Source organism: Tursiops truncatus, chromosome 10, assembly GCF_011762595.2.
Source record: "Tursiops truncatus isolate mTurTru1 chromosome 10, mTurTru1.mat.Y, whole genome shotgun sequence".
Taxonomy (NCBI): Eukaryota; Metazoa; Chordata; class Mammalia; order Artiodactyla; family Delphinidae; genus Tursiops; species Tursiops truncatus.
The window spans coordinates 64,667,419-64,682,603 of record NC_047043.1 but is presented as its reverse complement, the minus strand read 5'-3'; the positions used below and the strand labels follow the sequence as shown (position 1 = coordinate 64,682,603).

Sequence of the window (15,185 nt, the reverse complement as noted above, 5' to 3'; positions counted from 1 at the left end):
GCCCAGAGAGAAGCAGCCCCAGGAATCGGTAGCTGAGCACTGATCCAGTATCTGCCAGGCCCTGATGAAAAACACCGTTTACTCCATGCTGGGCTGGAGAACTCTCCTCCATGAAGACCCCAGGAACCAAGCATCTCTTCACTCAGAGCCTCTGTTCTGCCCGTGTGAGGGTCCAACCAGCTTGGAGGTGGAGCTACTCCGGCCTGGAGGAGGGGGGATGACTTGATGAACCACCCCCAGCATTCCCCATCAACTGGCACAGGGGGGCCAGTTGAGCCTCAGTCTCTCCCTCCATTCTTTTGGGGTTTGTTCCAGTTGGGTTTTTTAACCCAATGAGCCTAGATGCCAAGAGAGCCCAGGACCAGCTCCTGTCCCTCCACAGCTACCCATTCTCCCACAATTTCTGCTCCACCCATCCTGCAGCCCAAACATTGGAAGGGAAGCAGATGCACTAGTGGTCCTGAGAGCCAGCCTTTGCTGGGCAGGTGGCAGGAGGGCCCTTGTATTTGGCCCTCGCCTGTCTCACTGTTGCTCTGTGGGAGCTTGAGGGCCAGGCCCATGATGGTTCCTATTCTGAGCTCAGGTGGTAGGAGCTGAGGGAAGTTGCTGAATCCCTGGGGCTCAGCATGGGCAGAGGCAGAGGGAGCGCGAGAGCCAGGGGCATCCTTGCCTTCTCTCCAATCTGTTGCCTTTCTTGTTGGTTTAGCCACTTGCACACTTGTGGTCAGTCTTGGACTGGGCAGTTGGGATCTGGGAATGCATCAGGGAAGGCAGGGGACTCAAAAGCAGCAGCTGGTGGCCAAGATCACAGGATTTGATCAGCTTTGAAGCCAGAGCTCCCTCTCTCATGCTACAAGTCCACCCCCCTGACCGGCTCCATGCGGCCTGGACCATGGAGACTTAGAGACCCCCAAAGAGTCAGCTCCACCCCTGGGCTCCACCGTAGCGACAGCTTCAGCCAGGCATCGGTCCTGCTGACATGTCTCTCCAAGCTGGGGAGGCCCCTCTTCAAAGGGTGAAAGGAATTGTTTGGGCTGCCCCAGTCACTTTGCCCACGTGGGCTCCTGCCCTGGTCTCTCTGACCCAACCGTCTGTTCCTTTTTTTTTTTTTTTAATTTATTTATTTAATTTATTTATTTTTGGCTGCATTGGGTCTTCGTTGCTGCGCGTGGGCTTTCTCTAGTTGTGGCGAGGGAGGGCTACTCTTCATTGTGGTGCACGTGCGCGTGCTTCTCCTCACAGTGGCTTCTATTGTTGCGGAGCACGGGCTCTAGGTGCACGGGCTTCAGTAGTTGCAGCACACGGGCTCAGTAGTTGCGGCATGCGGGCCCTAGAGTGCAGGCTTAGTAGTTGTGGCGCACGGACTTAGTTGCTCCGTAGCATGTGGGATCTTCCCGGACCAGGGATCGAACCCGTGTCCCATGCATTGGCAGGCGGATTCTTAACCACTGCACCACCAGGGAAGAGGGAAGTCCAGCCATCTGTTCTTTTTTTTTTTTTTTTTTTTTTGCGGTACGCGGGCCTCTCACTGTTGTGGCCTCTCCCGTTGCAGAGCACAGGCTCCGGACGCGCAGGCTCAGCGGCCATGGCTCACGGACCCAGCCACTCCACAGCATGTGGGAATCCTCCCAGACTGGGGCACGAACCCGTGTCCCCTGCATCTGCAGGCGAACTCTCAACCACTGTGCCACCAGGGAAGCCCCAGCCATCTGTTCGTAAAGTCGCCCCCACCCTCCACTGGGCCCGGGTTCCTCAGGGACCCTGAGGGAGGGCAGCTTTCCTTACATCCCCTTCACAGGTGTGGTTGGAGGTCTTTTCTTGCCAGGCATGAAGTCCTGCCTCCTCCCCCCACTCCCTGCTGCTGGCTCCTGGATGGGAGGCTGCTCCCAGGGAGGGTGAGGAGCTGGCCGCAGCCCCTAAGCCAGCTGTGGACAGCAGTCAGGGGGGTGCCAGTGCTCTTGTCCTCCCTCCTGGCTGGTGCGGCTGGCCATCTTTCACGCAGAGTTACGTAAGCTTGAGTCAATTGGAGCTCAGAGCAGTTCATTGTGGGCTATTTTTAAGCTGTAACACATCACAGCAGAGGGGTCACTGCACCATGGCTTGCAGGGAAGGTTGTTTAAACATCTGTTATTTAAATTTCCCTGTGCCTTAAAGCTCAAAAGCCATGTCCTCCTGCACTCTCAGGTTCTGCATTTCACATCCCAGATGAGGAGTGGATTATCACCCCTCACCCTGCCATAGTTTCCTCTAGGACTGGGGTTTTCTGCACCGTGACTGCCTTTCTTTGGGGTGAAGCAGCGGGGCAGGGAGAAGGTGCCAGCTCCTTCAAACATGGTGCTGCCTCCGTGGAATGGGTGCACCCTGAACAGGAGAGACTTCCAGGGACGCAGGAAGTTAGAGTTCACAGGGTGGAGAGGAAAACACAGACAGAGTGCTGGGTGTAGAGCTGAGAGACAGACAGAGGGTACAGCCTTCCTCCTGGGGGGCTTTGGTTTCCCATCAGGACCCAGAGAGTGTTGATCACAAGGTCCTTGTGGGTCTCTTCAGAAGCCTGCCTCTGCTTGGGCTGTGCTCCTACCTGCAGTGCCCTCCCTCCACAGACCTAAGTGCTACCCACGTGCAGCCTCTGGGACAGAGGGCTGGTGTCTGAGCCCTTGGACAGTAAGCAGAGATGAACCTCTGGGGAAACAGGCATTGCTTTTCACTCCATTATCAAGTGGTTAGCTGCACTGGGAGCCCTTTAAGGCTCCTTTTTAATTAATTAATTATTTATTTTATTTATTTATTTTTGGCTGCTTTGGGTCTTCGTTGCTGCACGTGGGCTTTCTCTAGTTGCGACGGGCGGGGGCTACTCTTTGTTGCGGTGCACAGGCATCTCATTGCGGTGGCTTCTCTTTGTTGCGGAGCACAGGCTCTAGGTGCGCAGGCTTCAGTAGCTGTGGCTCACGGGCTCTAGAGTGCAGGCTCAGTAGTTGTGGCGCACGGGCTTAGTTGCTCTGCAGCATGTGGGACCTTCCTGGACCAGAGCTCGAACCCATATCCCCTGCGTTGGCAGGCGGATTCCTTAACCACTGCGCCACCAGGGAAGTCCCTAAGGCTCCTTTTGATCCTAGATTTTTGGAGATGTCGAGTCTTCCCAGAGTACAGGGAGGGGAAGGCAGGTAGACTGGAAGAGTGCAGGGCCAGGGACTTGACAGAGCTGACACCTGAGAGCACAACAGAGCCCAAAATATGTCTGTGTTGGAGAAGCAAGTCTGGGAGACTTGGCTGGTCATGAGGTAGAATGGGGCCTTCTGTGCCTCTCCTCTTGATGCTCTTCCTGCCCACCACCCTCAAGTTCTCCTAGGTAGGAGGATTCCAGCCTGATCCACTGGGAAGGAGGGTTTCTCAGAGTGAGGTGACTGTCCCCATCTTCTGAAGTCTGACCCTCTCCACAGGGTTTGGGGCCTTCCCCCAAGCCTGCCCGGAGCGGGTCAGGTGAAGTGTGAAGGGAGGCAGTGCTGGAACCCGCCCTCATAGAGGAGCCTCTGTATGGCCTCACCCTCAGACTGAGCTCCTTCCTGTTGCTTCCTGGCCCCTCCATCCCAGACAGCCCTCAGCCTGGGGAATGGGCTCAGCCTGGGGGAGGGGCTCTCTAGGTTGCCATGGTAACATGTTGGCCCTCCTCACTTTCCAGAATCAGAAATAGAATTGGATGCCCTTCTTCCTGGTGAGAGACTATTTAAAAACATGTTTGGGGGAGGGGTACAGGGGCAATGTCCCTGCCTGATGAGGGGGGAGGGGATGGGGGGGATGAGGGGTGGGTGCAGGAGGGGGCTAGGTAGAAGGGGCCCAGCCTGGGATCCTCTCTAACTGCCTGCTGCCCCTCCCCTCAGCTGGATAAAGCAGGGGGGCTTCAGCAGGCCAAGAATTCTGAATACAAGAGACTCAGCCAGGTCCCACAGGGTATGTAACTAGCCCCTACTCAGTACTGACAGCTTCCTGGGAGGCACTGGCTTAGTGCCCCCCAGGAAAATGCCCCCTCCCATGCCTGAGCCACCTGCTAAGCTATTGGGAGGAGGAACAGGGCCATGTGGGTTACAGCTTGGGTGGGGGCTTGGGGCTGCAGCAATCGGAAGGGAGGCATGTTGGCTCCCCTCCAGCAGGGTCCATGCCAACGTGGCCCTGCGCATGACACCTGTGATGGCATTGTAGTTTCCTGAAGTGTGGGTCCAGAGCCTGGTGGCCTGGCTTCGGATTCTGGCTCTACAACTCACTAGCTGCAACCTCTGTGAATTCTCTCTCTTCCCTGTGCCTTGATTTCATCATTTATAAAATAAGGGTGACAGCACCCGGCTCTTGTTGAATTGCTGTGAGGCTGGGTTACAGTGCTCAGCACTGCCTGGCACAGAGGAAGGGCCCAGTCAATAGCAGTCACTGTTCTTATTGCTATAAGGGGTGTTTGCTTCCCAGGTGGGAAAAGCTTTCTCCTCTCTCCGGGCTGCCTTCTTTGGTCTTTCCTTAGTGGGGCGCACCCTTCTCAGATCCGTTGTTCCTGAGGACTCCAGCCCGGAAAGGGAGAATTATGCCTCACTTTCGCAGGAGTCGGGGGATGGCTCAGTGGTCGGACAGGCAGGGACTCAGGGCCTCCCTCCATGCTTCTCCAGCCCTCCCACAACCACAGGAGGCTGCTACTAGCATCTCTGTCATGGGGAAAAACAAAACAAAATTAAAAAACAGTTTGCTTGGGGCCAGAGATTAATGAAGTTAATAGTGTTCAGCAAGTATGTGTGTGTGAATGCACACATGTGCAGACCACAGACCCTTGGGCTCTGTCACCTTCCTGGGCCATAGTGTGTGGTGAGCAGCAGTGTCCAGCCACATCTATCCCCATTCTTAACTGAAGGCAGCATCTGGGGAAGGGGGAGGGGGTCCGGGGGCCTGAGACATGGCTGAGTCAGGCTTTGCCCAGTGCCGAGTCAGGAAGGTGCAGACGAAGCACAGAGCTAGCCTTGGTCCCTGGTCACATCGCTTCACACCCCATGGCCAACCGTAAGCACTATTTTTAACTTCTGTGAAAACACACCGCTTCAGAGGACGAGACTACAGCTTCGTTCTCCACAAACCTGTTTCCTGGGTAGAAAGACTGAGGCCTGAAAGGATAGCCCTGGAGGACAGAGGGAGGAGGCCCAGAGCTCATAGCTGGGGGAAGGAGGAAGGTCTGACCCCGCCCCAGTCAGAACCTCCAGACTCAGGCCTGTAGCACTGGTCAGTTCCCCAAACTAGGCCTGTCCTCTGTGGCTGCAGGGCACATCTGGGCCTCGGCTGGTTGTCCAGGCAGGTCCCACTCCTCCCTGACCCTCTGCCCATCTACAAAATGGAGGGTAGGACTGCCCACCTCGTCTAATAGCTTTCTTTTCTGTGTGCTACCCAAGTCCAGTCCTTTGTCCAACTTGTCCTCACTGCGTATGCAGTTGTACCCAATGTGTACCCAGTTCTGCACCCACCATACCCGCACTGTGTAGCCAGCCCTGTGCCCACTGTGTGGACAGCCCCCTAACCACTGTGTCCCCACTGTGCCCCATCCTGTAATTTCCACTGGTGGCCTAGCCCTATGCCCAGTGTTCTGCCCCCCTTCTGGCCAAGGTGAAGTTGACACAATATGACAAGGGCTAGAACATTCTGACTTGAGGGTTCTGAGCAGAGGCCCCACTCCCACCCGTGTCGTCCCCATCCCCACCTCTGTGGGATACTGGTCCTGGGCCTCAAGGACATGTGACTCTGGGGAGGGGGCTCTGTGAGGCACAGGCAGGGGAAAGCCATCTGGAGCAGAGAGACTGCCAAGGAGCTGCTGTCCCTGGAGCGGGAGCTGGGGAACATGGGGGAGGGGAGTTAGAGCCTGAGCCTGGGCCCCTCACCCACTTCTGCCTCGCAGGACTGAGTGGTGAAGGGGCTTTGCCCCCCACAGGGGCCTTGGGTCACACACTTGGAACTGCATCCCTGGGTCAGGGCTTACGTCTCAAGTTGCCACGTGGGAAATGTGGAGAAAGAGCCAAGTCTGGCATCTGAGGTAAACTGGGAACCCAGGGGCTTCCTCAGTATCTCCCCTGCCTACCTTTTTCCCTTGGCCTTATACACGCTCTCGCCTCTAGGAGCACTGCCCTCCCTCTAGGGCTGGCCTGGGCAGAGTGGCCACCTGGCTGGCAAGGAGAGAGGAGGCCAGTCTAGGGTTGGCAGAATTCACTGGGGTCCCTTGGCCTTTCTACCTCTCAAGATTCCCTGGGCAGGCCCCATTCCTCAGGGGGGTGGGGCCCCTGGTTTCCCACACTCTCTCACCCTCCCCCAGGTCACTGGGGGCTGTGATGTGTGGGGTTGCCACACATGGCAACGAAGTGGGGGCAGGGCACCTAGGGCATGGAGCAGGACTATGGAAGTCACCAAGAAAGTGGGGGGCCCTGATCCATCGGGCTCCCAGGGCCACCCCTCAGCTGGCAGCCAGCAGCTGGGCGGTGGCCCTAGAGGGTCCCAGGGACCATGGATAAGCTCAGGATCTGTATACTTGAGGCAGGGGTTGTCACTGTCCACCGAGGCCATCCTTGATGGGTCCTATGGCTCAGCCTCCCAGGCCCATACACACGAGCCCAGTCACCAGCAACTCTGGGACCCTGCTGAGGTTAGCTCCCAATGTGGCTGTGAGCGGGCCTCTGAGGATTCCCTGAGACTCTCCTCCACTAGCTCGTTTCCAGGCTCTATCGCGGGAGCCCAAACACATCTCGTCACAGAGAACAGGACCCTGGCCCTACCGGTGTGCAGGCACGGTGACCGCACCAGTGATGTGGCCCAGCTCGGACTCTGCTGTTCCCGGCTTCAGGTGCAGATGGCGGGGGAGGGCAAGGCTCCAGCTAAAGTCCTAGTAGGCTGGGGCAAAGGCCCCTGCAGCCCCAAACAGATAGCCCCATTGGGCATTAGGAAGAGCCGGTGGCTACCGTATTTTCTTTCAGGGGAGGATGGCTCAGCTGCAGCCCAAGGTCCTCTTCTGGCTCCGGCCCAAGCTCAGGGCCAGGGCCAGTGCCCATGTTCGGCTCAGGCTCCTCCAACTCCAACTCCAACTCAGGCAAATACTCCAGCTCTGGATACAATCTCAATGTCAGCAGCAGTTGAATCTTACACCTGCAACCTTGACCACCTGATGGATACCAATGCCATCACCAAGGGCCTGTCCCAAGACCTCTTGCCCAGGAAATGTGGCAACCAATGGTCTATCCAGTTGGAGTCTCCCAAAGGGGTCACATCCTGCCAGGACAAAGTGAATTTCCATTCTCAGGATGAGCCTGCCACCCCAGCACGCACTCCAAAAGAGTCCCCAGACCAGGCCCAGGAGCTCGAGGTTGCCCAAAGGCCGGTGTTACCAAGGCAGCCTGAGAACCAAGTGGAGAAACCCATGGTCTGTACCTCCAGGCCAGGCAGCCCCAAACTGGGCTCAGGGCCTCCAGAAACCCCCAAGTCCAAGCGGGGTAACCAGGAGATCTGCAGCTCTCAGCCAGGTCAGCAGCCCCTCAATGCTTGCAGCAACACCTGCTCCAATGTGCCGCCGTCTGCCTACCAAGTAACCTGCCGCAACTCCCCCACAGTACAGCCTCCCAAGGAAGCCATGCAGATACCCCCCTCCAGTGCCCCTACCTGCCAGCTCCGGGATGCTGTGGAAGACCGCGTGCTGGTGTTTGGTATGGCCACGGGCAACACCAGAACGGGGCTGCTGTGCCATGACCCCATGGGCTCAAGGGCAGTGCTGGTGGGCCTCATGCCCAGCCACCCATCCATCTGTGCCTCTGAAAATACGTTGTCCACCCGGCCATTGACCATGCCCATCTTCTCCCCTGACAGTGATGGCTCTAGCTTCTGGTCCACCACACCCATGGTGTCCAGCCCTGTGCCCTCCAGCCTTTCATCTGGAAGCTACCGAGAGGTGGCCCTGGTTCCCAAAGAGGCCAGGCTCAACCTGGAGTCACGAGGCTCCCCTGGTACTGAGACACCCATCAGGATGGGGATGCTCACTGGGCATGTTCCACTGGGTATGCCCCTCCAATTTGGAGAGAGGATACTGAGCCATGCCTATGATCCTGGCTGGTCCAAACCTGACGCTGAAAAAACCGAAACTAGTCACACCATCTGGATGCAGGATGCCTCCAGGATGCAGGACACCTCTATGGTCCAGGCCAAGAAACTGCAGTGGATGAACTCAGAGCTGACCCCAGAGCCTGTACCACCAGCCAAAAACCAGCAGGTGCCCAGACCCCTGCTCCAGGAGGATGTAGGCAACCACAATCAGAAAGAGGTCATTATTGCTCACCCTGACAGCCCTCAGGTCAAAGGTGCTGGGCACGCCCCACTCTGTGGTCAGCCCCCACTAGCTGAGCAGCATCCCCTTTCCCGGCAGCCCCCTTCGGCCGGTCAGCCTCCCTCTGCAGAGCAGCGTCCCCTTCCCAGGCAGACCCACCTTTCTGGATAGCCACCCCTAGCTGAGCAGGCCCCCTCCACCAAGCAGCCCCCACTTCCTGGTCGGGCCCCTCTCACTGGAGCCCCTATTGCCAGGCAGCTTTCTCTCACTAGGCAGCCTCCCTTTTCCCAAGAACCCCCCATCTCCAATAAGCCCACTCTCTCAAGAGGTCCCCCCACCACTAGGGACCCTGGTCAGGCCTCCACCCTGTGCCAGGAAGGTGAGCCATTGGGCCCGCCTACCCATGTGGGGGTACTTCGGGTGACCCCGGCCCCTGAGGAGACCTGTGTCTATGTAAGCAGAGAAAATGTTGGTGTCAGTGCTGGTCAAAGCTTCAGCTCACATCGGCTCTCATCCTGGCAAGCTGGCAGCTGCCCCAGGGAGCGGGAGGAGCAGCCTTCCCTGCTCACATTCACCACACCTGGTCCTGGCTGCAAGGTCTTGCCCACGGCCCCCGGTTCAAGCTGACAGCTGAGGACATTACACACTCGCCAGTGGTCGCGCAGCTTGGCCTTCTCCGAGGGGCCTGCTATGAGCTGGTGCCCACCATGGATGTTCTGCCAGTACGGTCCCCAGTGCTCTGCCGCCATTCACGGGACCCCTACCAGGACATGGCACCTGTGGTGATCGACACAGGCACAGGCTTCACCAGATGTGGACTGGCTGGAGAGGACCACGTCCTCAGTGTGCTGCGCTCACGCATCCAGCTGCTCCAGCATCCAGTCCACGGCCAGCCCAGGTACGCAGTGCCTGAGAACCGAGAGGGTTCCTACTCGGTGCTGAATCGAGGAGTGGTCTCTGACTGGGATGCACTGGAGGTGCTGTGGCAGCACCTGTTCTATTGCAGGCTGGGTGTGCAGCCCGAGGAGCTGGCTGTGCTTGTGGCGGACTCACCCACATCACCATGCACGAACCGAGAAAAGGTGGCTGAAATACTCTTTGAGCATTTCCATGTGCCAGCCATGCAGACAGTGCATCAGGCCCTGCTGGCACTCTATGCTTATGGGCGGACCACTGGGCTTGTGCTGGGCAGTGGCCATGGCACCTCCTCTGTGGCACCCATCATCACCGGGGATCTGGCCCCACTTGACACCTACCGGCTGGATGTGGCGGGTGCTGACCTCACTGAATACCTGGCTCAGCTGTTGCCGGCAGGTGGCCAGTCACTGTTCAAGGCATGGCTGGTCAACCAGATTGAAGAGGCCTGCTGCTATGTGCCCATGGACATGACAGCTGAGATGGCCCATGCCCAGGCCCTGGCCCGGGTGGACTTTTTGCTTGCAGACAAGCAGGTTATCACACTGGGCTCTGAGTGCTTCTGCTGCCCCGAGGCCCTCTTCCAGCCCAATATTCTAGGCCTCAATCAGCCAGGCCTTCCACAACTAGCCCTCCTAAGTATCAGCCGGCTGGAGGCCAAGCAGCAGGAGCAGCTGCTGGCCAGTGTGGTGCTGGACGGTGGCGGCACCCTGTTGAGTGGCTTTCCTGAGTGCCTGAGACAGGAGCTGGGCCCCGGTGCCACTGTGCTGGGCTCTCTGCACCGTGCTGCTGCTGCTTGGCTTGGAGGCTCCATCATGGCGTCCCGGGACTCCTTCCAGAGCCTGTAGCTCAGCCACCGTGAGTACGAGGAGGAGGGCCCATGGGCCATCTATAAGTACCATCTGTGAGCACATAAAAGTTCTTTCTGGTTCTGCTTCTTTTGACCACTGTGGCATATTTTAGGCACAGGGTGGTGGAGGGAAGGGCAGGGATCCAGGCATGTGGTCAGGGATGGGGCCCTTGGCACTGCCAAGGCATACCCTGCCTCTACACACTGGAATTCCATGGGCCTTGGCAATCCTATCCTTTCCAGAGAGCCCCACAGCCCCACAGCTGACATTGGCCCTGGTCTAGCCTGACCTTTATTGTACCCCAAGGGCAACCACAGAGAGTGGCAGCTGTGGGTTTTGCCCTGTTGCCCTGGCGACAAGCTCAATTACCCTTGATTGCCAGCTCGTTGCCATGGCAATTTCAAACATAATGTAATAACCCACACAGCCTGGAGTGAGTCATGGGGGCGGGCAGCCCCCTCCCCTAGCTCCAGAGGAAAAGACTGCTTGCCTTCCCCCATGTTGGGCCCTCTATGGGGCGCTGAGGCCAGCAACATTGACAACAGCCAAACAATTCTACAGATGGCTGGGGCCCTGGAGCACTTGTTACCCCCAAGGAGGGTCCCTGTCAGAGTCTGGGCTTCCTGGGGGAGCTGGCCTGATAATGCAGATACCTCCTAAAGTCAGAACCTTGGCTGGAGCTCTATGCTGGTTTGGCAGGTGCTTCTGTCAGCCAGTCAGAATATGAAGGTATAGGAGTGCTGGCCTTTGGTTCCCTGGGGCAGGAAATCAGGGTGGGGGGCTGATAAATCCTGAATCCTGGGTGGGAGATACAACCTGAGCTGGGGGATGAGGCTCTGGCCTGCTTTGTAGTCTCTGAGGACGTGGAGACTCACACCTTATCCTGCCTCTCTGACTATCTAGTTTTGGTGGGAGCCAGAACTGTCAACTTTGGGCTCCCTTCGCCTCCTGTGCCTCCCAAGATGGGCAGCCTCTGCCCACAGGGTGGCCAGGGTAAAGGCCTTGTCAGGAGATCTTCATAGAGGCTATGGGGCAATGCCAGTGCCAACTGCCCTGCTCTTGTCCCAAACTCCACTCTGTTTTAAAGGGCCTCCCGCTGTCCCTCTGGCCAGGGGAGTGGCTAGAAGCCACAGCCCCTGACCTTGTCTGGCTCTGAATAGTGGGGGTAGGAATAAAGGTCCATGTCTTCCATGGCCTGGAAGAGCTGAGAAGAAGAATTCACCTGGTGTTGCTACTTCCTGCCTGGAGGGCAGCTGGAGGTTGAAGCCAAGACACTGAAGCCAGGACTTCCCTGGTGGTGCAGTGGTTAAAATCCGCCTGCCAATGCAGGGGACACGGATTCGATACCTGGTCTGGGAAGATCCCACATGCCACGGAGCCAATAAGCCCATGTGCCACAACTACTGAGCCTGCGCTCTAGAGCCCGTGCTCTGCAACAAGAGAAGCCACCGCAACAAGAAACACATGCACCGCAACAAAGAGTAGCCCCTGCTCGCCGCAACTAGAGAAAGCCCACCTGCAGCAATGAAGACCCAACCCAGCCAAAATAAATAAATAAATTCTTTTAAAAAAAAAGACACTGAAGCCCTACCCTGCTGGTGCCCCTCTGGCTGGGAGCTGAGGGACAAGCCATGCCCCTGTCCCAACCCTGGGTTCTCGTCTTAGGTTGTCCTCTCCACAAAGGGCAAAGACCTGGCTATCCCCACACACACCTGAGAGTGAGGGGCTGCCCTTCGTGGAGAGACTATAAATGGCCAATGATATAAGGTCATCACAGCCCCCACCCACCCCTGGGCATGGTCCATGGTCCACCCTCTTCCCATGTCCAGCTTTCACACTGTAAGTCAGCCCCCACGATCCTGAGGCCTGTGCCAGGTAGGAAGAGGACCAGTGGCTCTAGGGACTAGCTAGCTACAGCGTCCATGTGCACATGCAAGCAAGCATGCCTGGGTGGACACAGAATGCAAACACATGTGCCCCTGGGCACCCCTGCACACACTGTGCTGTTGCCATCTCCTTTGGCATAAGAGCACACACACACAGACATAATCACACGTGTGCACATACACCCTGCCACGTGCTCACCCACAGGCACATGGAGTGTGCACGGGACCAAGAAGACGTGGAGCACTGCCAGCAGGAGGCAGGGCTCTAGCGAGCCACCTCTTCCCCTGCCTCTAAATCCCCCACATTCCAGCTTCTCCTTGGCCCAGCTTTTCTGTGCCTGGATAGCCATGATCTTCAGGAAAGGCAGAAAATGTGTGTACCACGTGTGGGGTCAGCAAGCCAAGGATCAGATGCACCATACAACACAGGGAACCATTGTTTCAATGACAGTGGGCAGACAGCAGGAAAGACTGAGTGCCAGGCCATTCATTAATTCTGCAGACATGAACTTAGCATACTGAGATGAGACTCAGAGCTCTGCCCTGCAGATGCCCAGCTTACCTGGAGATTCCTACCCAGTGGTGGAGTTGGTGCCATGAATGAGACCACCCAGAGCCCAGGGAGCCCAGAGGTGACACCCACCTGGCCTGGAAGCAATGACCAAACCAGGGAAGGATGTGAAGGGCTCCTCGACACCCCCTCTGGAGAAAGATATCGAGGGGTCCTGTTCGAGCAGTCATTTCCCAGGCTAGACTTCCAGCCCCAGCATGAGCTCCAACTTCCTCACTTGGGCAGTCACTCCTGTCAGCAGCTGTGGGGAACCATCCAGGAGAGACTCACTCAACATGGCCAGGGGTTTGGAGATGACCCCACCCAGGATGGGGTCAGAAGGCTCACTGAGAGGGTTCTGGTTGGGTGGAGCCCAGTTTCAGGCACAGAGAAGCCTAAGTCTGGCCTTCAGATACTGGCCTCAAGGCTTGTGGTGGGGCGGGGCAAGCATTTGGTCCATGTGCCTCTGTGACAAGGGACAGAGAAATGGCCAAGGACTTCCTTCAGAGGCTCTTCCCGGCAGTTCTCAGCCTCCTCCAGTCAGGGGCCATGTCTGGTGGGGCACCATGGTGCTGTAGTTCTCTTGTATCCCCATATCCCAGCCCAGGCCACCAGTAGTGATGCTGTTCAGGAAGGGTTCGAGGGTGATTAAACTGTCAAGAAAGCAGAGTCTATGCCATGTCATAGGTAACTTTTAGAGCTTGAGAAATTCAGTGCCACACAGGAGGGGGCAGGCTGAGCCAGCCACCCTGGATGGGACCTTGCAGGAGGGGAGGGGAGGATGGGTAGAAGACTCTGCCACCAAGGTCTGGAGCCCTCACTTGCACACACACACCCCGGTGTGTTTACTAGCTAGGGGAGGCCTGTCTGTAGCACAGCTTGCCCTAGCAACTGCCCACTTGGTTCTAAGTGGGTTCCGCTCTTTGGGTCAGGTTTTGGGAGCTGGGCAGAACGCCAGTCCCCTGGGGACTACTACCTGCCAAGACACTCCTGTGCAGCTCCAGGACTCAGGCTTTCCCCACACCTTCTACTCCGCACCCTCTACAATGGGCATAGGAAGGCCCCTCCGGTCCTTGTTGCCCGGTCAGTCCAAGGGCCTAAGGGAGCCTTTGAAAGCCTGGCCGGGGCCGGGAAGGCCAGTGCTCACCTTCTCTGCTGCCACCCCATCCTCAGCCCTCCTTCGAGTGAGATTCCGGGCTCAGGCTCCTCCAGGGTCGGGGCGGAGCCGGCTGAGGGAGGCCCCGCCCCCAGCCCGCCCCCGGCCCGGGGTGCGAATCCGGGGCGGCGAGCGGCGGGAGATGCTGGAGGTTCGCGAGCCGAAGTGGCTGCAGCTGGCGCCGCGTCTGCCCCGCGTGCCCGGAGCGGATTCTGCCCGCCGCCCCCGGAACCCTCGGCGCCCCACTGAACCCGCGATCGCTTCCTCCCTGTGACCGACCAGCGCTGCAGGTGCGGGGTGACCCGGGAGGGGGTGGCGCCCCCGGAACGTACGTTGTGGGGTCTTAGGGGATTGAGTCTCTGGCTCGAGGTTCGGGTAGCCGAGTGCGCCGGGGCGCTGCAAGGGCTTGGGGTCCCGGCGGGGGCAGAGCACGCGGGCTCTGCAGATCCAGGGCTCGGCGTGCGGGGTTGGGCTAAAGTTCCCCATCGCCTCAGACGGGTCGGGGGTCCCAAGGGAAGCCTCTGAGACTCAAGTCCAGGCCAATCTCCCCTCCTTGTCGCCCATCCCACCTCCGTCTCGCTGGGCTCCTAATTGTGGGAACATTAACCCTCCAACATTCGTGGTGCCCCGTGGGGGTAGGGGCCGAGGGCTCAGCTGTACCTCTGGACTCCCAGAGCTGCCTCCGGCCCCTCCCAACTGCCCCCGGGCCCCCTCCCTCCCGCTAAGCAGTCACTAATTTCCATGACAACGAGAGTTCTTTATGGGCGACAACCTGAAGGGGGCTGGGCGGGGCTGCCGCGGGGTGGGGGAGGAGGCTCAAGCCCTTGGGGACCAGCAGCCCCCTAGCCAAGATCCATCTTCCAAGCCTGAACTCGAGGGCCCGCCGGGGGTCCAGGACACCGACCCAGCGCTGCGCGGTGGGGCTGGGGGACGCACATGTTTCTGCTGGGAGGTGCGGGGCTGGGTGCTCACACGTGTGCCTCCCGCATGTGTGTTGCTGTGCCAGCGGGGGCGAGTCAGCAGCACTGGGGAAGGGGGTCAGGGTGGCAGCACGGTGGGGAGCAGGGCCCCCGGCTGGCAGGGTGAACAATGAGCGAGTGAGTTTCTGCTTTCCCCAGCCTGTAGTGTCTGGCAGAGACCCTAGGCTCTCCCAGCCCCCCATAGCTCTGCCAAACTGCTTTTGTCCGCACCGCTAGGCAGAGCCTGCTTCACCAGGTTCCCTCCCAGGGAGCAGGGCTCTCTGTCCCTCACCAAAAGCTCAGTCTGCAGCAGTCCAGCCCCTGTCCTGCCACCCTCCTCCAAGGCCCAGGCTTTGAGCAACACCCCCGACCCCCGCCCAGGACCGCGCGTGGAGACCTGGTGCCCTTCCTGCCCCCCCAACTCCCAGTTGATTCCTGCCAGCTTTAGGCACCTGCTGGGCCCCAGTTTCCTCAGCTGGGCAATTGGTGACTCTACTCCCCTCGGTGTCAGGCGCTGGGCCCTGTGGTGGAGAAGAGGTCTCTCTCCCTTT

At 58.5% G+C, this 15,185-nt stretch overlaps 1 protein-coding gene across 1 annotated transcript; it reads left to right on the top strand.

The window, feature by feature from the left end:
- Positions 1-64: 64 nt before the first annotated feature.
- LOC117313936 (uncharacterized) lies at positions 65-11,636 on the top strand. The gene is given in 4 exon segments (XM_033864993.2): positions 65-164; positions 1,553-3,709; positions 3,876-8,921; positions 8,924-11,636. Coding segments are annotated over 2 exon segments (3,732 nt in total). The 5' UTR covers positions 65-164; positions 1,553-3,709; positions 3,876-6,406; the 3' UTR covers positions 10,141-11,636.
- Positions 11,637-15,185: the final 3,549 nt, after the last annotated feature.